The sequence below is a fragment of the Schistocerca cancellata genome, chromosome 3 (assembly GCF_023864275.1).
Source record: "Schistocerca cancellata isolate TAMUIC-IGC-003103 chromosome 3, iqSchCanc2.1, whole genome shotgun sequence".
In the NCBI taxonomy this organism is placed as follows: Eukaryota; Metazoa; Arthropoda; class Insecta; order Orthoptera; family Acrididae; genus Schistocerca; species Schistocerca cancellata.
In genome coordinates this window covers 857,822,420-857,849,942 of record NC_064628.1, presented here as the reverse complement: position 1 = coordinate 857,849,942, position 27,523 = coordinate 857,822,420, and the positions used below count along the sequence as shown (strand labels likewise).

At 40.9% G+C, this 27,523-nt stretch overlaps 2 protein-coding genes across 2 annotated transcripts in view; both read right to left on the bottom strand.

Annotated features, from left to right (window-relative positions):
- LOC126176614 (solute carrier family 22 member 7-like) overlaps window positions 1–170 on the bottom strand; it is a 234,329-nt gene extending 234,159 nt beyond the window's left edge. The window contains exon 1 of the mRNA XM_049923774.1: window positions 93–170. Within this exon, the coding sequence (XP_049779731.1) occupies window positions 93–134 (42 nt within the window). The 5' untranslated portion in view covers window positions 135–170. The remainder of the gene's footprint in view (window positions 1–92) is intronic.
- Window positions 171–25,177: 25,007 nt separating this feature from the next.
- Window positions 25,178–27,523, bottom strand: part of LOC126177124 (solute carrier family 22 member 7-like) — a 186,527-nt gene continuing 184,181 nt past the window's right edge. Inside the window, exon 9 of the mRNA XM_049924393.1 lies at window positions 25,178–25,566. Coding sequence (XP_049780350.1) covers window positions 25,366–25,566 — 201 coding nt within the window. The 3' untranslated portion in view covers window positions 25,178–25,365. The remainder of the gene's footprint in view (window positions 25,567–27,523) is intronic.

The window sequence follows — 27,523 nt, the reverse complement described above, 5'->3', positions numbered from 1 at the left end:
AACATCGGCGTGACGTTAGTATAAGGCAGATCCTTCCTAAAATTTCCCATACAATAATGCAAAATGAAGCGAGTAAACTATTTTGGCCGTACCTGCAAAGCAATGGAATCATCTTGGTGAGCAAGGTTTCGCATCGCTGCGGTTCCGCGTATGGCCGTGCAGTGACTGGTTCGGTGCGCGACACACTGTTCATACTTTTCTAGCTCTAATACACCATCCACGAATGCGTTTGTCGTAGAAGGACAGATAGTATATCGCATTTTATCACTTGTATTTCAAGAAAATGCGTGCTCACCTTGTCGTTTACTATTATGCCACTGTACGTCCCTATACTTATCTACACGTCCACTAGTTTTCTTACAGTTAACTCTCTTAAAATATGTAAATATTCATATCACACAACGCGCGCTATCGCGGGAAATGATTCATTGTCGAGAATTGTTAACTTGTAAGTGTATAAATAGAAGGTCTAGTAAATAAAACAGTCTCTTCCAAAATTGTGGACGAAAGTATACAAATCGTTGCCTGGCAGATAACTTTCTCCTTCCAAACGAATTATAGCGCAATTTAGTAAAAAAGCGCAGTCGCAAGTAACATAGTGCGAAAGAAAAACTAGATAATTTTTGTAGTCCCAGAAAGGATGCCAGTCCACCTGAAGACAGTGCAGATTAAACAATCTTTATACTCATGATGATGTTACGTAACATGAACGAAAGAAATATGTGCAGTGCACAGTGAGCGATATTTACTTCAAAATCTAAAGAAGTTTGCTATTTATTTCAAAATATTAAATTAGAAAATTGATTCATACTGAAATATTTCAATTCCATAAGAGGCAAGGTCTCCAAATTATCAACGGAAATATTTCAAATCCATAAGAGGCAAGGTCTTCAAATTATCAACGGAAACATAGTGTCTCACAGTAAAATGAACCCATAGTTTTTTGTTATTGTGCACTTTAAACGAAATCGTAGATGTTAACCTTTGGATCGCAGGTACGTTTTTGATACGTGGAACTTCCCAATGTTGTAACAGACAAAAATCTTAATATTCAGAAAAATGAGTTAATTTAATTAACTTTAGCTGTCATTTACGCTCTGTTGAAGAATCCTTAATTACATCCATATCAGTTTGTCTCCGTCTTCGTTTCTCTTTATCTAGTTTCTGGCCAGACTGCGTTATCTATGGTACTTTCTCTTCTATAACATTTGTTCCGGTCTAGATTCCACCTCCTTATACTGGTCTTGATCGAGTCAGTCCATCTCGCTCATTGTGTTACTCTTGCCCTCAAACTTTGCCTCCATAATTCATTTTGCTAATCTTTCGATTTCCCCTACTCTTCCAAGTTCTGTCATTCAACTCTTCTTTTCCAAGTTGCTTCCTAACATCTTCATTTCTCACTCTTTCACTCCACGTTAGTAGTAGGGAGATGACAGTGTCAGCGAAGTTTTCAAATCAAATTGCTGTCAAACTTCTAAGCAAATGAATTAAATTGATCAATCAACTAGCTTCATTCCCACCCACCCCCACATACGTACATCCACCCCCACCCCCATCCCCAGATGACATCATGTGTTTACCTCAGCCTGCAAGTAGCTTCCCTGTCCCTCACCCATTCCATCACCTACACTATTGGCAGAAATTTCGAATTTTGGCGGCAATTTCGAATTTTTGCAATAATTTCGAATTTTGGTGGGAATTTCTTTGTCCAAGGAATGCGCTCAGATCCCACCACACCACCCACCCGGAAATTGGCGGGAAATGTGCTGTTTCCTGTACTCGAACCATGTCCTTCTGGATGGAAAGCCCAAGTGCACCCCTACATCACTTGCAAACTGTCCAGATGAAGGAGAGGAAGGTTAGGTTAGTGTGCTTTATTTGTTTTCGTTGGGAAACTGAAGTAAAGATCAGTCCTAATTATGTAATTAATCATAAATATCAGTCCTAATTACACAAATATACCCATAGCGCTACACAAGAACTGCCTAAAGTCGCAATACAGTTCAGAAATTGATGATACCATACAACTGGTGTTAGCCTGCTGGGAAAACTTCACAGTACCACTCGAAACTAGTGGCTGATGCACTCAAATTCTACCCTTCATCTACAGGCTTGTGGGAAAAAAGAGGTTGGAGTGTGAGGTACTATCATTTTTTATTTTTTTGTGGCGGGGGGGAGGGGGGTAGGGAATATTTTCAACTCGTGAGATACTGGTGTTGGACATAAAGGAGTTCAATAAGTGTAACCTGTAAAAATACAACTGAGGACTGTATCTGTCACTGTTTTATATCGGAGTTCGCTACAGACGCCTCACGCTGCAGTCCAGGTCACTGAAACCAAAACACGCTACTGCAACTGACGGAAAATGTTTCAGTGTTCTAATTACATATCGAAACTGTCGTGAAAAAACCAGCACTCGTAATGAATGGGTCATAATGTAACACATGTACTGGGGATAATCGTCAACCCAAAAGACTGCAGATGGGTGGCAGCTGAATGTGTGTTCTCCTTGAGATACAATCACAAACTGCCGAAATTAGAGGTCCTCTTACCTTCCCTCATCGCTCCCCCTCCCTCCCTCCCGCCCTCCTTGCATGTACGGTGGAGACACAGAGTTTTCAAACAGTCAACTGCTAGCCCAAACACCTCGCGATTTTTCTACCGCCCTTCTGCCAGTGGCCGGCCGCTGTGGCCGAGCGGTTCTAGGCGCTTCAGTCAAGAACCGCGCGACCGCTACGGTCGCAGGTTCGAATCCTGCCTCGGGCATGGATGTGTGTGATGTCCTTAGGTTAGTTAGGTTTAAGTAGTTCTAAGTTCTAGGGGACTGATGACCTCAGATGTTAAGTGCCATAGTGCTCAGAGCCATTTGAATCATTTTGAGCCTTCCGCCAGTGAATGAGCTCGCCATGGTCACTGACCGGTTTGATGTAATGGTCCTTCACCAACACAAAAGCATGAAGTAACCATGCACGCTCTGTTGCCCAATATTCTGAGGGGAAACACTACACTGTAACAACTGTATTTGACGTCATCATAGCTCCTATAATCGAGCATCTATTAAAATGGTAAACATGTCCTCTTTCCACAAAAATAGGCGCAGCCCCTTTGCTTTTAGTTTTGTGAGCAAAATCGGTATAGCTATTACTTCAACTGCAGGATGCAATTCGCATCTCCTCCAACGAAGTGCACTGCTACATTACAGATGACCAAAATTCTTAGGTCGAGCTATACATCTCCTGTATATGTCCAGCCTGCATAAAACTGGGAAGAAAAGCTTCCACTACTTTGATGCGAAAAATACCGATCACCATAGAATATACTCGTTATTTCTAAAGCGTCATCAGAGTAAAGAAAAAGCGAGGATTTTAACTCCGAAGAAAACACATCTATGTTAAGGAATTTCTGTCAGTTTGATGGACAAATTACACGGACTGAGAGTGTCTTTCGCGTTCAAATCAGTGTCCATAAATAAACAGTCATGCACATGTGTATCACAGACATTTCAGACACGTGAAATAACATTACAGAATACAATTTTTCACACCATTTAATCACATCTTGAAAAAAACACAATTATTTTACGTTTGACAACAACGAACAATAATTCAAGAGGACATTCATGTTTTGAACATATTGACAGGTTCTGTTTTACTAATACAATGCTGTATCACAGTAGCGTTTACAAAACAAATAGAACCTACTATAAGACTTTACTGTATCTTTTTCTTCCAATGCATCGAAATCAAATACTGCCTGCATGCTTACATTTGACAGTTTTGATCCAGAACTTACCTCTACCGATATGTGTGTAAAGTTTCTATCATACAGCAGATTCCTGCGTTCTAGTTTTGCAAGTAATTTGATCATCACAGCCTGCTTCACACAAGTTTCTCACATGTCGGGAAGAAACACTATCATTTCTAGGTTCCATAATGAGGTATAACTCAAGTGGTGTCTACTTTATAATTAGAGGTTATGAAGTATGAAATGACATAGTACTTCCGGTAATACCTACTTTTAAACATGCAGTGGTGACAATGATAATGAAAACAGTAATGATCCCATGAAGACAGATACAGCCCATTTCTATCAGTTTTATGAGCAAAATCGGTGTATTTTGGAGAGAACTATCTAACCAGCTATACTGCCCCTTGTAATGGAACCTCTTATAAGATATTACTGCATCTATCTCTTCCAATATACTGAAAAACAAATACTGTCTGTGTGTTGATATGGAGCATATTACATATACATGTGCCGCTCCACTGGAGCAGGTCACCAGTGGTCAAAGCTGCTTGCACAGATGTGCGTAAATTTTTATCAATGGTACTGGAAAATGATCTTATCCAACAGACCTTCAATCACAAGGGAGGGTTCCTGTATTGTTCGGTCATAATCAGTTTAAAACATTGTTTTTTCAGCTCTAATGCATCCATGCAGTGTATGACTACAGCTCTGTACATCACTTTACACGTTGTTTTTCTACCATGACTTCGAGGACAGTGTCAGGAGCTAAACTGGCATTAACATATTTTGATCGATTGGCTCTCACAGAAAGTTGAGCATCGCATCGTGTAAACTATGCAGGTTCCACAATACACAGATTTGTAGAAATGAAACACAGACATGACATTTCTCACTGACAAGAATGTGGAAGACTTTGCAACATATGGAAACTGGAAGAGCCTGCGGCATTGTAGAGTGTTTCTAACAGCTATCTGAAGGTGATGACCTGTACAGTTAATCTCATCTTCCACAGTGATGAGGTAGTGGATGTCTCCGTGTTCTGTTTTGAAGATCATTGCCGGCCGCTGTGGCCGAGTGGTTATAGGCGCTTCAGTCTGGAACCGCGCGACCGCTACTATCGCGAGTTCGAATCCTGCCTCAGGCATGGTTGTGTGTGATGACCTTAGGTTAGTTAGGTTCAAGTAGTTCTAAGTTCTAGGGGACTGATGACTCCAGATGTTAAGTCCCATAGTGCTCAGAGCCATTTGAACCTTATTTTTTAAGAGCATTGTTTTCTAATTTTACAGTGATTAATGTTTCAGTGTTGACCATTTCCGGAACGTGCCGTTCACACCATGAGTGAGGTAGTAGAAAAAAAGAGGTACCATTTTCTTATTGATGGAAAGAAAAAACATGTGAATCTGCATCATTTAGGTATGCCTGCAAACAACTGTTTGAAGATGATGACCTGTACATTTAATCTCATGCTCCACAGCGACAAGCAGCAGATATCTACTTTTCTGCCAAGGCTCTCTATGTCTCAACCAAGTTGATGCCTGTCTATCATTATGTGGTAATCAGCAGCATACCATCAGACAGATGGTATGAGAAAGACACCGTTGGTATGGGATGATGTACTGTATTAAACACTGCAGTTGATAGTGTGATTAATTTAAGAATTTTACCAGTTGCTCCTTAATTTCAACTCCAACCGATGATGTGGCAGAATGCTTCCCAAATTCTGCATCATTGCTAAATCACCTCCACTACTATTCAAGTAGCATATACTAGATTGCGACTGTGCAGTATCTCCATTCGGCCATATACACCAAAGTATACCAGACAGTGTCTTATACTGACACAATTATATACTTATTTGCAGTACATCAATCATAGTGCACAATTTATGATTAAAACTGGTTATCTTTCCCTCTATGGATTGGCGTCACAGTGTATTCTCGCATTCGAAGGATAAAATTGGAGATTGACAGGTCCATCCCACATTAGACTTGACCAATCCTCCCTGTAACATCAATTTTACTCAGGGCAACCATCTACATGCACGACATATCTCCAGATGTGTGCGTTTCAATTAGGGTAGCACCTCTTATCGCTGTATAATAGACGTAGGAGTGCTGCAGTGATAGACAGTTAAGAATAAACACATGGTTTACACATGATGGAAATCCAGATGGACGGAATTTTAAAAATTTCACGTGAATCAATCGCGTTATCAATTCTGAAGAATTATTCCACTGTCTGGAGTCAGTACCAGGAAGGCACCAGCGTAAGAGAAATTATTACAGAGCATTAACAGACACTCCTACAGTTACACGGTTCTGCACTTAAAAATGCTACAATGTTAAAACCATATGATTTGTGAAATATTAATCGTGCAGAAAGCAACGCTCTTAATACTCTAATGCAGGATATATGAGTCCGTCATCAGACATAAAACCACACGGCAAATGCCCTAACCCAATCGCTATAGTGACAAATTTCAAAACAATAAAACTATTTTCTTCTACACTATTCTGTTGCCCTAGGAAGGCATTGTCAGTGCATGTCCGCTGCTCGAGCTGCTTATAAACCAGCTAAAACGAAGTCAGGAGACTGGTGTTCTGTCTCTTAGGAAATTAATGGATTTTATACGTATTTTTAAATTGGAAATGTACGTACCCTCAATCAGACTTTCCATGTCAGTCATGTTTATCATTAGTAGTAGCAGTATTGGTTTTGATGGATGCAACTATGTCTCACCAGGAAACAGAGCGGGGAAAAACGGACATGAATAGTTGTAATAGCTGATACATTGAGGTACCACCCACGCCTTGCTGCACGAAAGCGCACACAAGCAAGTAGCAGCTCCTTATGATGGAGTAAGCATCACAATCAGTAGTCAAAGGATATGTACCAGCTTTATTGTTGTTTACTGCAACATTACCACAGCTCTGGTAACATTCCTCTTGCACAAAGGTGTCTTGGTCTGATATTAAGTAGTTTTCCTCATGTGTAGGACAATATGGCAATGTGTCTCTCGATTATACCCCCGTCACATTATTAAAGGTGGTATATGTGACATTGCTCCACTGTCCTACAGGACCCTACGGGGATGACTTAAGTCTGATAAACCCATTGATTCATCTCCTTTATACATACGGAATAACATTGTGTGTGAGAAGCAGCTGTAATTCGGTAATACCTGTGTCTATATTCGACTTCATGTGTGAGAACACAGTTATAGATTAGGACAGACATGTTTTGCATGCTTTATTATGACACCTCCGTGTAATACTTCGTTGAATTATGCATTATCAAAACCCACATTGTTTACAGGCGGAGGGGCAGGGTTAAAAGAGAATACCGTCAGAGCATAGTTCTTAAGCTTTTCTCAGTCCTGAGTGTCCTGGTACCCCCAACCTATATCATTCCACTCGTTTTGTGGTACTTTTTTCCTAATTTTGTATATTCTTAGTCAATTTTGGTAATTGTACAAGTCTTTTGACGATTTTGCATATTTTGTCGTATTTTCCTCAATTTGAGGTAATTTCCCATCAGTTTGTCGTAAATATACCAGGTTTTCCTCGATTTTTGCCGATTTCGTGTCATTTTTCCATGTTTTTTGATATTTTCCAAATGTATCTGTTCATTTTTTCTGCATAACCAAACGTTGTTTGATTTTATATAAGGACATTTGCATGTCCTATACACCAGCCTACTTAAAAATCCTAAGAATTCCCCTCCTCCAGATGATCTGCAAACATGCATTTTGGATAGGAATATCATGAAAAGTACAGTGACACTCACATCGTACATAGATGAGGCTCAGTCGGTGGTGCAGATTAAAAACTTGTAGTCTAGGAACAAGTCTATGTACTGTTATGATACATCAGAGAGCTTGTGTGTGGGCTCATGTAGCGATGGACTTGATGCAAACTCAAAGCCTAGCACAGCTCTACACGTTCATCTGTCATTCCACTCTACCGTGTAGAGATCTACGACAGGGAGATGTCATTTATTTATTTATTTATTTATTTATTTACACATCAAGTCCCGTAGGAGCAAATTGAGGAGCAAATCTCCAAGGTCATGGAACCTGTCAGTACTTGAAATTACAACATAAAATAATAACAGATAAAAATAAAATGTTTATGAACCCCAAAAAAAACACAAGCCATATGTTTAAGTAAACGCAATCTACTTATAACATAAGAATTAGCTTAATTTTTAATGAATTCCTCAACAGGAGTTACCCATGAGGAAATTCTTCAGTTTCGATTTGAAAGTGCTTGGATAACTGTTAAGATTTTTGACTTCTTGTGGTAGCTTATTGAAATTGGATGCAGCAGTATACTGCACACATTTCTGCATAAGAGTTATGGAAGTCCGATCCAGATGCAGGTTTCATTCCTGCTTAGTATAAACTGAGCAAAAGCTGCTTACTCTTGGTAATAAGCTGATATTGTTAACAAGAAACTACAGAAAAGAATATGTATATTAAGAGGCCAATGTCAAAATACCAAGACTAATGAACGGGGATTGACAAGAGGTGAACAAACCAATATCACTTATTGCCCGAACCACCTGTTTCTAAGCCAAAAATATCCTTTTACAATGGGAAGACTTACCATTGTAAAAGGATATATTACCACAAAATATAATACCATATGACATAAACGAATGAAAATAAGCAAAGTAAACTAATTTTCGTGTCGAACGATTACTTACTTCACATACCGTTCGAGTAGTAAAAATGGTAGAATTAAGTCTTTGAACAAGATCTTGATTGTGGGCTTCCCACGACAGTTTTCTGTCTATCTGAACACCTAGAAATTTGAACAATTCAGTAGCGAAGTCAGCTGCTTCATGGCGACTTAATCGAACAAGTAAAAGAATGAATCTATGGAACAGGCTGCGATACACTCCAGAGATATGAGGTGTCAGAATTTTTATCAATGGGCAACACCTGAGCTGATAAGAAATTACAGTCGCGCCACATACGGAGCTGGGTCCGATTTAAATTTCTTGCATTGATTTTTAATAGGCACACGTCTAATTTTTCAATAACTGTGAAGATAAGTGAATATTGCAGAGTAAAATTGTTGTGTTGCTGCTATATGTTACTTGCTCTGCTAGTCTGGGTTAACACTGTGGAACAGTTTTCATGTGTTATTCACGTCTCTTGAGTAGCCCTGTTTATAAATTCACTACTAGCCATTAAAATTGCTACACCAAGAAGAAATGCAGATGATAAAGGGCTATTCATTGGACAAGTATATTATACTAGAACTGACATGTGATTATATTTTCACACAATTTGGGTGCATAGATCCTGAGAAATCAGTACCCAGAACATCCACCTCTGGCCGTAATAACGGCCTTGATACGCATAGTCATTGAGCCAAACAGAGTTTAGATGGCGTGTACAGGTACAGCTGCCCATGCAGCTTCAACACGATACCACAGTTCATCAAGAATAGTGACTGGCGTATTGTGACGAGCCAGTTGCTCGGCCACCATTGACCAGACGTTTTCAATTGGGAAGAGATCTGGAGAATGTGCTGGCCAGGACAGCTGTTGAACATTTTCTGTATCCAGAAAGGCCTGTACAGGACCTGTAACATGCGGTCGTGCATTATCCTGCTGAAATGTAGGGTTTCGCAGGGACAGAATGAAGGATACAGCCACGGGTCGTAACACGGGTCGCAATCGCGATAGGCTACAATGCGACCTTTATCAAAGTCGGAAACGTGATGGTACGCATTGCTCTTCTGTACACGAGGCATCACAACAACATTTCACCAGGCAACGCTGTTTGTGTATGAGAAATCGGTTGGAAACATTCCTCATGTCTGCACGTTGTAGGTGTCGCCGCCGGCGCTAACCTTGTGTGAATGCTCTGACAAGCTAATAATTTGCATATCACTGCATCTTCTTCCTGTCGGTTAAATTTCGCGTCTGTAGCACGTCATCTTCGTGGTGTAGCAATTTTAATGACCAGTAGTGTAATTATTTACTATAAGGGGAGTTCAAAAAGAAATGATCCTGAGTCTGGAATGCACAAACCGGTGACAGGAGGGTAACATCGTGGCGTGTGTAACGAAGTGTGGTTCCGACGAGAACGTGGAACTTCACAGCCTATCTCCAGAGGGCACAAGTGCACGTCACGTGACTATACAGAGCTAGCAGCAGCATGCATCAATGGTCCAACGCTGCCAGTCGCATTGCAAACAGTGACATGGAGGCACCAACAGAAGAGCAAAGAGGTGTTGTTCGTTTTCTGATAGCGGAAGGAGTAGAAGGAGCGGACATTCATCGACGAATGTCACACAGCAAGCGTCAAGGCGTGGCACAAGCGCTTCAGGGAAGGACGGCTGTCGTTAGCCGATGATGCACGGTCTGGAGCACCACACTGCATTACTAATGACGTCGTCCAGCTGGTGGATGCACTCATTACCCAGGACCGTCGAGTGACATTGGAAGCCATAGCCGCCGTGGTCGGACTGAGCGTCGACAGTGATCACACCATCATGAAGGAACGACTGTACATGTGCAAAGTGTGTGCCCAATGGGTGCCCCACAGTCTTCAACCACACCAGGAAGCATGTCGAATGGCCCACTGTCTTGCTCATCTGCATCGCTATGCTCGGGAGGGGAATGCGTTCCTGGCGCGAGAGGTGGCTGGAGATGAGTCATGGTGTCATCACTTCGAACCACAATCAAAACGACAAAGTCTCCAATGGAAGCATCCAGGGTCACCACCACCCAAGAAAGCCAAGGCCATCCACACGAGCGCAGGAAAGGTTGTGCTGGCGTTCTTCTTTGACCAAGACGGCCCCCTTCTGATTCACTTCCTGCAGCACAGGACAACAGTGAATGCTCAGCGTTCCTCACAAACCTTGACCACCCTTCGCCAAGCGATCAAATCAAAACGACCAGGCAGTCTCACCCGTGGGGTCATTCTGCTCCACAACAATGGAAAGCATCACACGGCCAACACAGTCGCGACTCTCCTGCAGAAATTCAAATGGGAGATTATCGGCCGCCCTCAATAGAGCCCGGACCTCTCCCTGTAATTACGCCATTTTTCGTCCCCTTAAAAAGTCTCTGAGGGGCAAACTATTCACGTCAGATGACGACGTCCAGCTGTACGTGCGGAACTGGTTAACATTGCAGCCCAGGGAATTTTATGAGACAGCCATTCACCTCCTTGTGTCAGTGGGACAAGTGTCTCAACAGCCAGGGTCAATACGTCTAACATACAGGTATTGGTTTCTGTAGTTAAGCCTCTGGCTCGTTTCTTTTTAAACGCCCCTTATAGAAGTCTGAGAAACGGAACAGGAGAGGGTAGACCTTTGACAAGAGGTTTTGAATCTATGATACTGTCAGCATTTTTGCATCATGAGTGAGTATATATTGAGAATTACTTTATTTGCAAGTAGATGATTAGAAGAATCAAGAACCTTTGTGCCGAACAAGGTATAAGAACGAAATTGAATATGTTGCAGTGGGAGAGGAGATAATGAAAAGAAAGTTTTTGAGGTAATGTGTCCTCATTCTTCAGTGTTTTATGAGTACTTAGATGCTATTAAGGGATTTGCGAATCACTTCAAGGTTAAGGAACGTAAGAGATTTTTTGTCAGGCTATATGCAACACTAGAAATTTACAAAGAGAAAGCTGAAGCAGAAACTGAAATGTTGCCCCAGAGAGTGGTGTCAGTTCATATGATAATTTTTTGTTAGTAATCACATAGGAGTGAGGTCGTATTAGGTTGGTGCTGGGTTCAAGGGAGACTAATATAGTTATTTTGACAGAAACTGGTAACTTTTGACATTAGATGAGTTGTTGCAAGTCTTTAAAGGTATTAAGGTTCTGTGTCCGGTTGATCTAAGAGAAAGCTACTGGCATATTGAACTGCATCCTCCTGTTAGGAATTTCATCGCACTCTTAAATTATGGCTGTTATTATCAGTTTTGTGGGTTACTTTTGTGTTGAATGTCAGTTTACCTGCATTTATCAGAGGTCGTAATAGCATACTTCCACTATATTTGGGAGAGATGTTGACCAAATATGCTGATGACATGTTAATTTCAGAGGAAATTTGGGAGGAAGATAATGAGATTTTGAATAGTTTTAATTATTTTCAATGAGTTTAGTGTATAGTCCAAGTAGAATGCCATTGACATTAGATGTGAGAACGGCAGGGCAAGCGTGGGGAGAGTGGTAGTGGTGGGGGTTATGGGCAGGTGTTGTAGAGGAAATGTCGAGAGCTGGAGGGGAAGTGCCATTCTAGACTAAAGCATAATCTCACGTTTTTTGTAAATATTAGGTGGGACCCCTCCACCCCTACACTTGCATGGTGGCCATTCAAAAAGATCTATTGTCACCTCAGTTCCGTTCGTATCTAAAAAGAATTCGGCCGAAAATGCAGCAATTTACTTTCGCCTGGCTTGTTAACCATTTCAAGGTTACAGAGAAGCGTCATGAGTGCCGAATTTTGAATAAAACGTACGCATTTCTCTGGCTGACATTCTAAAATTTTCTTCTTCTGCCAAAACACAGTGAAGTTTATGCTGTTTAACCTCATCATAATGCTGTGCAGACACAATTGTGGTTTATTACTTTTATTAACCCTTTGTTTCCTGACATAAGAAAAAATGTACTTTTTAACATTTTCTTTGCAGAATTTATGCTATTGTGGCCTCAGATGACGGTAGGATTTTTTGTAAAATTTTATTTTATTTTTCACAACTTTTTTCTCTCCTGGTACTCACAAGAACCGTCAGACTCCATGGACAAAATCACAACATGCGCAGAAAAATGCTCCAATTTTTATAAGTTTTTCTTTATTCCACATAAATATTAAATATTTTAACATTAGAAAATTAATAAACAGAAATATGATATTTCTGAATTTTTTTTAAATTTCACATAGATTTAATCTAGAGCAACTTCACAATACATAGTAACTTAGCTACACATTTTTGACAGTATATACATATCACATATTTAGTGATACCTAATGAAATTGTAGGAAACAGTTCTTTTTCTCATTGCAGCACAAATACACTTTACATTTACTACATTGTGAATGTGGTAACGACTGAATTTTATTTCTCGCACACATTTCGCATCTTCCTCTTTTACAACTGAACACTACAAAATGGTTTCCTCTGTTGCCAAGACGTACATCCTTCGGAACAGGAAAGTTATCCTTTCTTCTCTTTGGGAGAGTTATTTCATCTTTACGAGAGTTTCTGTTTTTGAGATTTGGCACTTGCTGTTCATTCATTAGCCCTAGTGCCACAGTACGTCTGAATTCCAGCAGTGGGAGTGCCCCAGTAGATCACTGAAAATGACGTAAGCATTGACAAAAGCAATTTCTGTTGCTCTCCAGAAGAGACGGTGCCACCATTTCTTTGATCGCTTGTCAAGACCGTAAGTTGAACGTAATCTGTCTGCATGATCAACATCACCCATGTTTCTATTGTAATCACATACAATAACTGGACATGGTATAGTCATACTAGTTCCATCTTTCTGTTTTCTTGTCACTACGCTCTGTTCAGTGCCATGGAAGTTTGACGCAAAATACACTACTTTATTATCCTTCCATTGAAATACTGTTAGGTCTAAACATGACTCTCTGTGATTTGATTTAGACATATTTCTTTAGGTAAATTGCCTGGCAAACCTTTCCTGTTTGCTCTAATTGTTCCACAAGCAAATGTATTTACCGATTTCTATGTGAGAAAAAGTGGACAGAACAACTAGTGAGAGGTAACGCATTGTTGCTACAATAAAGTGTTCACACAACCTGACGGTACTAATAAGTCCGCCTTATATTTTCCACTTTATCTCATTCACATGTAACGTAATGCTTCAAACTATTATAAAAAAACAAAGAAGATAAGTACGTGCAATGGAAAACTCAACGGAAGTTTCAATAAATTGCGCACAAATTCAGGCAACACCATGGAAACAAGCACATACAATCTTCTGTTTTCACAGCAGCGCGCGAAAAACAATTTCAAGCTCTGACCGCCAGAGAGGTCTATGTATTGCACAATAACATGTATGAAACAGTAGATCGGAGTTACTGTTACGTACCGACAGGCCCTCAGATCACGAAACAGCGCCACGAGAAAATAATGAGAGTCAAAACTTACTGGTACTTTTAAGTACCGTCAGGCAACAAAGGGTTAAGTGAGGAACTGAAGAAAATTAAGGTCAACAGCATAAGAAAAAGCATATCTTCAGTACAAAAAACGAGACCCATAGCATTTCTCGTTTCACCAGCTATTGATGGGCCTTAAAAACCACCTTCTTTCATCGAAAAAGTCTGTATTTAGTAGAATGACACGCTACATAATGAAGTTTTACATAATCATGATATGATAAAATACTCTACTCCTTGTGTGCCATCACTTGCCAAAATATCATTTAGATATGTGAAACTGTCAATGAAATATGAGGAATGTGGCCGATATTTCACTCTGTGTTTATTGTTGGCGCTGTACGGTCGCAAATGAGTGTTCTATGTCAGATCAATTTTCTCAAGATTGGTGATGGATAGATACCTCTACCAAAGTCTAAAAAAATCAAATGGCTCTGACCACTATGGGACTTAACGTCTGAGGTCATCAGTCCCATATAACTTAGAACTACTTAAACCTAACTAAGCTAAGGACATCACACACATCCATGCCCGAGGCAGGATTCGAACTTACCACCGTAGCGGTCGCGCGGTTCCAGACTGTAACATCTAGAACCGCCGGCCACCCCGGCCGGCCCGAATTCTGAAGATAAATTCAATATGTTAGCTATATTTCACATGCGACAGCATAAAATGCAATATGCACCAAAAGCAAAATCATAGCGACCTCTATTTTTCATTGCAAAATTTTCAGAATTTTGCAGTGTCTTACTTCCGCATAAATATCACAATAACTATAACCATTAATGGATGATGGGCATAATTAACCTGACATATAAGGCTATAAGTAAATCACAACTGAAATATTTTTACCGAGTACTTTCTGTAAAATCGTTTGAGAAACATTGCAGGCTGTGCGCCTCGATTCGCTCATCGTCGACTGGTCAAAACGTGGAAAACACTTGTTGGCCTCCCCTACCGAACAAACGAATGAACTCACCCAGGGCTTTGGACGAAAACTGGTCAGTGCACATCAGCCACGCGTGTCCCGTGTGGACTGTAACTGTTAATTTGGAAAAATCAGAATTTGGATACATTCTGAATGTGTCAGGGATTTCACCTAATCCAGATAAAATAATGCAATTTCTTGGACACATTGTGACTGTGTTAGGCAGTTTACCTGGTTCAGATGAAACAGATTAAATCAGAGACGTTTCTCGTCCTAAGGTGAGCATATTTGTTCATTTTTGGTGTTGATCTGTTTTTACGAAACATTATTTAATTTGACAATTCTGGCTACGCCATACTTCGGTTCATTGACTCCTTGGAATGGGATGCCCAGTCGCAGACAGAATTTGAGAGTATAGAACACTTCCCTTTATAGGCTCCAATTCCTTCTCATCCATACTTACGTGAGGTTAAGTAACTAAGCTCAGACACCTGCAAGATGGGTTTCCATGCTGAGTTATTCCAGAAATTTGAAGTAGATGGAGTGGTGAAGCACCATGCTGTTGCTTTTGCAAGCTGCGTGATCACAAAGGGCAAACCCAACTATTTTATGACTGACCTTAAGGCTCTTGCCATTGTATGGGTCTTTCAGAAATTTAGGTGTTCCTTATTTGGCCAGATGGCCAAGGTTCATACTGACCAAAGATCACTGTACTTTGAATGAGCGCAAAACTGAGTGGTCACTTAGCTAGGCAGGCGCTGTATCTTACAGAGATCGGTTTCACTATCGTATACATTTCTTGTCAGGAAAACAATGATGTCAACGAAAAATATTTCAGCAGCGTATAATTACAGAATGTTGCATTTTTGGAAAAGATTGTTTAGGGACAAGACAAGGAACCGTCATGGAAGGAAGTAAGGTGAGGTGAAGTGATCACAATAACCGTTGTCGACTGACAACTTTATTTGATTAGAAATGATATCCTGTTCAAGAAGAGATATGCAGATGATTCACAGTGTGCTGTTTGTATTCCTGGTGAGCTATTCAATAAGTTAATTTGGCAAACTGACTGATTGATACACATTTCCGGATGGAAGTGATTTCAAAAGCTTCATGAAATGTGTTATTTTTTAATATTCGGGAAAGCATTTGCGATTAGCTTTCTGCAAGCATTGTCGCAAAGTAAAGCTGCCAAAGGTGTCTCATCAGGCAACTTTACTTCCAATTATTCCGTCAAGAATAAAAGAGCTTGTCTTTCCTAAGAACTAATCAGGGATATGCGCATGTTTTTGTTTTTGTTGTGAAGTTCCAAATTTGTGTTACCCACAGTACTGAAGACAGCTGCTAGTCAGTGTGTCATACACACAATCTTTATCCATTTCCAGTATAGAGTCAGATAGGTGAAGAAGGTGCTATCGGGAAAAAGCCCACAATTTAGATCGAAACTTTGGAAATGTGCTTCAAATTGTCCAAAGATTAAAAACCATTTCCATCTCGCTATTTCATACATTGTCCAGTCCCTCTGAATGTGTAATGAAAGAACTAGGGCAACTATGTAGATTTTACTGTGAAAGATGTCACGTGCTTGTGGGACTCTTACATTCAGCAATTTAAGGAAATCATCAGTGAGGTGACAAATGATTCAACATTTCCACGACTAATTCAGGTAGTGTCGAATTGGCTTGCACAGGGAAAAATTCCAGAGATAGTGCCATTTCCAATAAGTACCAAGTTGTGACATAATGTTGTACTGAGACTAGCTTTAACGAATATCACGTAGGCTGCTGACTGATGACAGAGAATTGATAATCGCTGAAGGTTATCAAAGTCTATTGTTGTCGAACAACAGATGTAAATAATATCATGTAAATTGCCCACCAAGTGTCATCCATTAATATATGAGTTTCTCACTGTATATCGAGGACCCTATAGAGAGAGAGAGAGAAAGAGAGAGAGATGTTTTGCATTCAAACACCGTAGAGGTGGAGATCCTCAGGAACAGAAAATGCTAAGTGGTCCATCGCATTTCCACTGTAAAAGTCGTTAAATGGTAAAATGTGTAGAGCAATATTTCAACTTGAGTAGAGTGTATCTGAACCGTGATAACGTGTTTGTGGTAAATGGTTGTTAAATGGTAAAATGTGTAGAGCAATATTTCAACTTGAGTAGAGTCTATCTGAACCGTGATAATGTGTTTATGGTAATGTTGTTCATTTTTTATGTGCTTGATATTTTATAGGTACTTTGCGAATGGCAGTTACGCTCTGTGTCGTCCAGTTGGGAGTGATGATGCAGATGAAAACGAAAGGAAAGATATGCTAGAGAAGAGTGGGCAAAAAGACAATTTAATAGATATATCTGAGAAAAATCTGACGTAGGCAGAGGAGAATAGGACCAGGCCAATGAGTGCAAAACTGAATGCAGCATAGGTATTTGTAAATAGGTGATAATGAAACGAAGAGAAATTGATTATGTGTGAGAGGTCCTTTGACATGATTAGTGAATCCTGCCCAGTGCATCTTTCTATCTGTTTGTTATTAATGTCTCTGCACAGGAAGTGTCATATGATAATTTCACATTGACTTGCATGCTTATTGACCTAGTATTTATCTGTAAGTGTTGACATTTCTTGAAAATGTAACAGAGTTTTCTATATGAATGATAGCAGTGATGCATAACTGTCATGTATTTTCTGTAGTATAGAACTTGCAGTTTGTTGTCATTAGTTGTAGAAAATGTACTGGGGTGTAGAGTCAGTGACTAGCAACAGATACGGCAAGATATACAAAGAGGGAATTGCAGCACTACTGAGCTCTGCAGAAGGAGTGCACTTAGTAAGTACACAGTAATGTATGCACGTAATCATTTTAAAAGAAAGCATAATAAAATTTATTGAGAGATGTGAATAATGATGAAGCAACTAGGATTTAAGCAAGATTCTATGCATAGTTGTGTTGCAACATTAGTCTACTAGAGCAGTCTAGAAATGGTAGTACCAATATGATTATACGTTGACCTGCAGAAATTGAGAGAAGCAAGAGAAATAATTCTGGTACTAGGCCCAAGCCAAATGCTAGACCATTGTGGAGGAGGCTCATTAATGTATTGAGAACAAATGGGCTCCATGTGAGTACCATACCAAAACATATGGTCGTCAGTAGCCAGCTCTACCAAGATGAGTCGCCCTATACTGAGTGATACCATTCCATCCTCCATTCTATTGTCGTGAAAAGCTATTTCCTTACAATCAGAAACAATGTGTACTTTGCAGCTCACCCTCTGGCCCTCCATGTGTTGAAAAACTATTATGAATCATTGCAGAAAGTATGACACTCCCCTCAATACCTAATACATTGAATGAACTGTTACCATTATGAATAGTCACAATCGATTAATATTCTGTGATGTAGACCTTCCCATTTCTCATGAATATTTTTGTACATACGAATATCATTCATTGCTTAATCTAAATCTGTGGCCTTGTTGAACTTACTAAACGGCGTCATACTCTATTAAAACTGCTGACAGTCCATCAGTGTCTCATACCTCATTGAAGGTATTTCCTTAATTGACTATAATTTCGAAAACCTTTCTCTACACACGTGTAACTGGTAGTGGGATCATTAAGAATGTAGAGAACAAAAAATAATTAGGAAACCCCTTTCCCGATTTGTTCTGCCACATGTGTCACCACACATTGAGCAGCCACGTTTTTTACAATGAGGTTACCTACACCTAACAATTCCGAGCAAAGTCTGGCAAGAACAATCCCCTTGAAAGACAGAGAACGAATGTTCCTTCCACGATAGGCTGTTTTAAATCTTTTCCTAGTAGCATACAAGAGTCCATAATCTTTTAGTCTTTCGTTTTTTGGATTTTAATTTAATGCAAGAAACATGTCACTCTTACCATTTCGTGAAAGTACTTAAAACTTCCCCCAGCGAGAGTGTACATGATGTCAAACACAAAGCATTAGAAATTCGCTGTGAACTTTGGTTTGGTGTCAGCAATAGGTAATTATGTTGATTCCTAATAGACGAATTCCTTTACCGACCTCTAAGTTCTGGGTGAAATGTCAATTTCTTTTATCAGTTATCCAGCATCTCCAAAACATTTCCGTAATTGCTAATCACTCCGCCGATTTCTTAAAATGTTTTCCAGTCTTTTTCATCTTATTTATTACTTTCTGAATGGAGACTTCGATCCCTTATACAACGTGCTAGATGACCCATTGCTAACCAGTCTTCTTTATTATGGTAATCTGAGATTACCTTAATTTGTTGAACTCGAATGCCACGATGGATGCTTTGCAAGGCATCGACGCATGTATTTCCCCTCCATTTCCTAGTGCGAGTTTGTTCTACATCTGTAATGATATCGTTGCCGCTTTTCCTTCTTTTCTCCTCCTACATAAATGATTAGTCACGTTGGTTTTAATTGGGTGTAAACGATAACTGTTTATAATATACCACAGTTGTGTAGGTGACCTCGAGAAGAACAAACTAACGAAAGACACTTACTACCTTTAAACCTGGAAACAGTCTCAAACTGGCCTATAGAAGCCGATTAAGCTACAGTGCAAGCGTGTCGCGTGAGTGCATTTCTTTACCTCGCAAAAATCGTGCGTGAATGTTTAAAACCTCTTATCCTTTCAGACGTACCAACTGTTAAAGAATAGGGCTAGATTTTATAATTAGAGTCCCACACGGAAAACCTTAATTGTGACATACCAGGTTAAGGTACTGGCGGTCGAATAGTATTTTGCTATGCATGGCTCTGTTCACAAAATATGGCTCCACGTTGTCATCGGCTCTAGCCTTGTAAGACTGCTTAAATGCAAATTAGCGAAGAAAGCTAAAATCACAGATAATGACCCTCTGGTAAAATGGCTAAAGTACTGAGAAGTTAGGCGAAATTTTAAATAAACACAAATTGTATGAATAATTATAAATAACAATAATGGATTATTACCTGCGGATATAGAGGACACCATAACTCGATTTCGAATAAAGAATATCTAGATATACAAGAAAGAATATCTAGATATGGTGGTCGTACAGTAATTCAGTTTAAAGGATACAAATTGATAAGTATTCAGTTGCAGTTAAGAATGTGTTAATCAGAGTGGTAATGGGCTCCCTACAAATCAATAATTTCACCAAATAACAGTACCGTGCTTTTAACTAGACACAAATAACCGCGGAACAGCAAGTAAATCACTTCAGAGTTGCTCACAGTTAACGTTAATACTAGCTACTGTGTCAAAGTCCCATTAGCATCGGTATTTTACCGATTACGAACAAATTTTAAAGTATTCACAACTACTAGCCGTTCATACCTCACCAACTTCTTTGCAACATAATTCTATCCTCTATTACGTCTCGACATATACTTCACTGTACCACTCCTCCACACCAAATCCTCTCTCTGTTCCCCCTCGACGCGAACTGCCGTTGTACCACCTCTCCAAACTAAGAGTTTCAACTCTCTACCTCTCCCAGAAATCCCATCTTCCTCCCAAGAGCCACTCCATGAATCCTCACCGCTCGCGCCGATAAGAAACACTCTCTTCCCCCTCAAATAGCATCATTTATTATAATCTATCAAATAGCTCACCATTTGCATAGTAATAAAGTTACAGTTTAAATGTATGAGTGAAATTAAAGAACATTTTATCTCATTTCTGCAGAGACCAGACATGTTAATGTACATACAAAAGCTTAGACATAATCAATTAAATATGTTACACTTATAATAAATGATAAATAATACATGTTGAAAATATGAAATATAAGTGTGGCATGTCAAGCTGGTGCCCCAGTTCACACGATACCTATTTATGGTATTAAATCACACAGATAATTTAATCTTCTTAAGTTCATTAACAAGCAGTTAATAACTGAGATACGTTATTAGATATGGATAGATCTCAGAATAGTTGTACTGTTTCCATTTGTTGTGTACGTGTGTGGGATATATGATCTGACACATTTATGTAGTAAATGGGTATAAACGCAAAAATTCAACAAATAAAATATGTATCAATGTTTGACTCTCAGAGATGGTAGCTGAAGTCCTGAGCTATCATCCAATACCTTGGTTATATAGATAGCAAAAAGCGTTCGGCAGTTATTAATTTGTAGTCACTTGTAACTACATTTGTTAAGTGTCTTCAGCTAACTCCTACAATTTTTATATTTGTAATATGAAAGGCTTAATAAATATGACTCAATGCCACAATCAACCCGATATTTTGGGATTTGTCGTACTATTAAACATCGAATTATGATGCAATTATGAAGTATTTCAGTTTGGTCACGTTTCATCCTGAAGCACAAGCCGCCATTTCACTGGAGGAGCGTGGTATCCCAGGATGAATGTTCGCCACTTTCTGCCTACTACTGGGGGAAAAGCCTAGTATTGTCCTCAGTTGGCTGGTCCTTTGTCGACTTAAGTGACCCATCCGGAAAACCCTTGCAGCCGAACCCCAATCTCATGATAGATTTTAAAATTTCTCGCTTGTCGACTTCCCGAGCATATGTGTTAAGATACATCTAGCACTTACGAAATGTAAAGTTGACGTTTGTTTAAATTTTACCTCGTAGCATTGTGAATTTTCACAGCATAAAAATTAACAGTTACATCGCATCAATTGACTGTTCTTCCTATAACGTACCCTACCCTATCAAGTTGCTCCGTCAATCGTATCTTTACCTCCAAATATCTTCAAAAGGCAACTACTGCATTTGATCAATTACGACAGACCTCACGGACGCTCTAGTACTTACGTCAACAATACCAAAAAAGGCTTGTGATTGCGGTCATTTTCTCTATTTGACTAACAATGAGCGTGCAATCAGCAATAGCTTAAATGTACTTCACTGCAAGGCACCGACCAGTCACACTGACCACCTACTAAGTTTGACGTCATTGTGTAATAACCATTTACAGACGGCTGATGGCAGCACTAGCAGGTGCGGGTATATAAAGCGCCTCAGGGGGAAATTGATGTCGCACTGCGGTAGTGGAGCAATTTATCTGACCTCCGAAAGGGTATGACCATGGGCTTCTGGGCCAAGAGTTAAAGCATTTTCTAAATGGCCGAGTTTTTAAACGTTGCTCATGCCTGTGTGGTTAAAGTGAACTTCACCTGGAAAAATGGCGTCATCCGAAACCGGGACCGAGGCAACAGTGGTGCACCACACCCACACATAACAGGGACGAAGGACAGCTATGTGGATGCGAACAGGCGAACAGACGTGCAAATGCTGAGCATCTGACCACCCAGATGAACAAAGGGGCTACCAGCAGTGCCTACTCAGTCACCGTTCAGTTAATGTTGCCGCGTAGGGGCCTTAGCAGCGGGCGCCTGCTTCATGCACCCCTGCTAACTGGTGCTTTTCGGCGACGAAGGCTGGCATCTGCGCGCAAGTACAGCATCTGAATGTCCACTGAGCTGCGACAGGCGACCGTTTTAGGAGAAAAACGTTTTCGTCTCCGTCGGTCTCATCGATCTTGCCTTGTAGACCGTGAAACATGTGAAAGCAGAGGGGTCCAGGTCAGAGGTTAGAGCATTCTGATTTGTGAAATGTTTTCATTGTCTTCCCTGGATGATATCGTCCCTATGTAAGAAAAAAATTGATAAACAGATACTATAATTGTGGGGACCATGTCCACCCCTACATGCAGTTTGAACCTTCTCGGCATGATGACATCTACCACCAGGACAATCGAACGTATCACATAGCTCAATGTGTACATGCGTGGTTCAGGGAGAACCAGGAATGGTTTACCGTTCTCCACTGGCCACCAAATTCCCCGGATGTGAACTCAATCGGGAATGTGTGGGACATCTCGATCAGGCTCTTCTGTATCCTCAACCAAGAAACTCCGGGCAGCTGGCTAGGCCCTGGAATCAGCATGACACCACACCGCTGGCGGTACCTTCAAATAACCAAACTGACTGTCCTCTTGCACGTCTGGCGATGAAGGGGTTGTTATTTTGGCTTTTACAGGAAGTCACATTAATGTGATTGGACAGCATATTATGATCGATAGCGTTGCTTAAGACTTTTCCCACACTCTCTGCATGTGAGCTACATGGAAGCGATCGGCGGCTGTGTGGGCTCGTACTTACTTTCTTCTTTTATTTTTTGTAGTTCGTAATTTTATTAGCATGAACTTGTGCCAACTGCAGCATCACGTCACTGCAGTTTGATCACCTGTAGCTGTTTTCCTTTGATCTTCATTTAGTCTGTTATACCTCGAGTTAATACACTTCTTCGAATTTACAATGTGGGAGATGGATAGTGACTGTCTTCGTTTTCTGCAGCTGCAGAGGGAATGGCCCTTTTTCATAAACAGATAGCTGTAGTGATTGACGGAGTTGAGGGGCTTTCCCTGAGCTGCAGCCACGTTTGGGTACCTGAAGAGACGGCTGTGGCATTTTTGGTTCCATTGGAGTCGCCTAGGAAAGGTGATACATCTGAAAGTTAATACATGCTCGACATGAACAGGTCCCCAACACCCATGTGGCAGTGATGATGCGTTCGCGATTACCAGAGCGGCGGCTTGCAAATATGGGCACGTGTAGTAAGGCAGTCCTCGCGTGACCTAGCAACAGATATGAGACGTTTCCTACTGTTGAGGGCGTATGTACACATCTGAACTAGCATGGGTTCCCTCCTCTGACGGTTCCCTGGTGTTATTATTGGGTTGGCTTGGGTTGTTTTGAGGAAGGAGACCACACAGCGAGGTCATCGGTCTCATCGGATTAGGGAAGGATGGGGAAGGAAAACGGCCGTGCCCTTTCAGAGGAACCATCCCGGCATTTGCCTGGAGTGATTTAGGGAAATCACGGAAAACCTAAATCAGGATGGCCGGACGCGGGATTGAACCGTCGTCCTCCCGAATGCGAGTCCAATGTCTAACCACTGCGCCACCTCGCTCGGTGTTATTAATGGGTGTTACTGACATAATACTGGGTGCGTCGTAGTCTAGTGGGGCCATGTGTCTGTGGTAGCTGAGTGGCGGCAGTAGTCATGCACTTGTTTCCTCCTGATTCGGGGGAAAGTAAACGAAAAGGTAACATAATTTGTTGATATCTTATAGAATTTTGCCCGAAATTACACGCTTATCCACCGACTCTGCCTCCCTACCAACCCCCCCCCCCCTCTTCCCCCGCCCCTTTCTCCGTCCCAAACATCGGTGCTCTGTGCAGCAGGTTATTTCTCCTATATGGAAGAGACCTCTCTGTTTAATATCGTTGATCTGGTGGACCAACGAGTCAGAGCATGATTGCTGATCCTAGAAGTGTATACGAGAGTCACTCTGACGGATCTTTTTCTTCTTTCTTCTCGTTCCTGTGCATACGCCACTGCACATACACAGCTCGCTGACACCAACGTAAATTCAGCATTGAGTGAGACATAGTAGACGACGGACGTTCACAATTGTGAGGCACTGTTGTCTAATTAATTTGACAGAAATATCTTTTAAGGGTTACTGTGATCCTAGAGTACAGATTGTGTAACCATTTAGTCGCTGAATGTGAAGTTCGCCGCACGGGATTAGCCTAGCGGTCTTAGGCGCTGCAGTCATGGGCTGTGCGGCTGGTTCCGGCGGAGGTTCGAGTCCTCCCTCTGGCATGGGTGTGTGTGTTTGTCCTTAGGATAATTTAGGTTAAGTAGTGTGTAATCTTAGGGACTGATGACCTTAGCAGTTAAGTCCTATAAGATTTCACACACATTTGAACATTTGTGAAGTTCATTTATGAGAAAATGGCACGTAAAAAAGAGATATTTTACTAACAGAAGATCCTATACAGGAAACACTGTCAGAACGACCCAATTGTGGAAGTGATGGAAGTCACTCTCGTGATGGAAGTGATTCTGAAGCTGATGATACTGCAGCGTTTATGAACAATGCCGAAGTGCATCAGATTGCCGACTGACGAAGAAAATCCAGTCGTCACAGTGAGAGTGGCTATTGCTGGAACACAGTTGTCCATAATAGTTCAGGCCTACCATTTGCCGATAACATTGTAGTCCATATTCCAAAAATGTGGAAATAATGAATGAACGCATTTATGAATAACTGAGAATACCTCAACGTTTCGTGTAATATGTGCAGTTCATTAAATGAAAATCACCAACATATAACTGAACTGCAAATAAAGTCTTTAGATCGGGATCAATTTCAGGTTTCTTCCCTGAAAAGTTTCAATGACTGTCTTTACTTAGTCTCGTATTTCAGATTTGTTAATAATAATACCGACTGAAAAAGTACATGAGAGAGGTAAAATAAAATGAGTTTAGTAAGTCAGAGCACAATTTCATTACAAAATATTATATTTTCAAGCATTTCACCTGCAAATCATTAAGGGTTACTGCGACCCTGGTGCGTACTTCGTGCGACAATTTACAATATGTACAATACTAGAGTTAAAGCTTTTTTCCCACTTCAATAGACAAGTTGTTCTTCAGTTTGAAGTATGTAAGACAAAATGGGAGACTGGACCGCAACTGAGGGCGCCTATTGTCCCTGAACGTATGACGGCGGGGCGATGAGTCTCCAGCTCCAGTAGGGACGCCCTCTGCCAAACTCGGCGGCGTCCTGCAGAGACTCCGGCAGCCTCTGCAGCGCAGTTTCCGGCAGGAACGACACCGACAGCGCTCCCAGCAGGTGCATCGCTGACAAGATGGCGAACGGCAGCCTACGGTCCACCGAGCCTCCCTGTAACAGATGGTACACGACATGAGACATAGGAGGGTGGAGCATGGAAAATACAGAAATAAATAACGAAGAACAACATTAGGAGATGAAAATGACATTATACGACACGTGATCTGTTAGGACAAAAATTATCGTTTAGGTCGCTATTCACACCTGGCATTTTGAAACCACTTCACTGTACCATGTATCTGTCAACGCTACTGACACACCCAAAAAGAAATTTTCACCCTGCAGCGGTATGGGAGCTGCTGTAGAACTTCACGGCTGACTAGAACTCTGTGCCTGACCGAGACTGGAATCTGGGAGCCTCGCGTTTTGCGAGCGAGTGCTCTAACAGCTGAGCCACCCGAGACAAGGTACTGGCGGAAGCTAACCTGAGACGACGGATCGTGAGACGTGTTCTGATAGCTGAGTTGGTAGAGCACTTGCCTGCAAAACATAGAGGTCCCAGACTGGAATCCCAACATGGCACAAACTGTTAATCTACCAGGAAGTTTCGATATTGACACACATAAGTTATTTATTAAAGTCTTCTTACTGGCTATTTCTACGTAGTTCGAGCTAGTTTGAGCACAGTCAAAACCGGATGGATATCAATGTTCACGTGATTGAAAACAGGTAAAGGTGTTAGAAAGTGAGAAGTGTGAGAAACACTAACGATTTCCAGGTTGGTTGGGTGGTTAGTTCTGGGGAAGGAGACCAGACAGCGTGGTCATCGGTCTCATCGGATTAGGGAAGGATTGGGAAGGAAGTCGGCCGTGCCCTTTCAGAGGAACCATCCCGGCATTTGCCTGAAGTGATTTAGGGAAATAACGGAAAACCTACATCAGGATGGCAGGACGCGGGATTGAACCGTCGTCCTCCCGAATGCGAGTCCAGTGTCTAACCATTGCGCCACCCCGCTCGGTGCGATTTCCAGTTTCATAGTAGACTAGCACCACCAAATTTCTCTGCACTCTCCACATAACAAACCAGCTTGTTACAATACGGTATTTCAATCCTGAGGAAGTAGCATTAGCTGCATTTCCACCAAATACATCAGTTCTGAACAGTGAAAGCTTGTGTGCACGTGTAAGCTTAACATACAAAAAAAAGAGAGGAAACAGTAGACGGAGATATTATTTTCGTGGTTCAGACCAGACATCATACGATATATCCTTGATTGAGAGAGACAAGTTGCAGTGAAAAACGGATCAAAAAATTGATAACACTGATGATTCCCCTCCCTTAGATAAGTGTACCTACCACCTGTTCGAGGAAGGTAGTTACATTCTCTTCTCAGTGATAACAGTAAAATTCGAACTCCGTTTTTTTTTTTTTGTATGAAGGGAAAAAACTTCTACAAGTCCTGTGCTATACGATGATATTCAGCCTTGGAAATGATTACATCAGAAAGGCGATCAAAGTGCTCTGTTCAGTCACTGAAAAGCTTTAAACAGAAAAATACTTTTTCGTTAAGTTTTTTAAAGGAGCATTCTAAAATACACTGCTATTCAGTAAAACTGCAAGACCTTGGAGAACCCTTGCAACAAACATCAATCGATCAAGAAGTGTGCTAAATTCTTGGATATGCAAATGATTAGCATTTCAGTGCAAAATAATGTATATGAGTAGCGCTATCTATATTCTGTATATAGAGAAAGATTACCCAACGGATTTCTTATTAAGACACAGCATGTGAATGGTTATTGTTTTCTAAGAAGATCGTTTTATGTGTTCGTGTAAAGAGGTTGTCCATCTGCACCTGTCTATGTCTGACAGCAGCGGAACAACAATGTTTCTGCTCGCATTGGTCGGGGTCTTATAATTGTCACGCGAATATCTCATTTATGTGTTCAGCAGGACCATGCACAACGCTGTGCAGGATCTCAATAGCCCACGCGACTAGCGCCTGAGAGGACAGAAGTATTGTTCATTCAGAGGTGCAGCATCGTACTGCCACATCATATATCTTAAG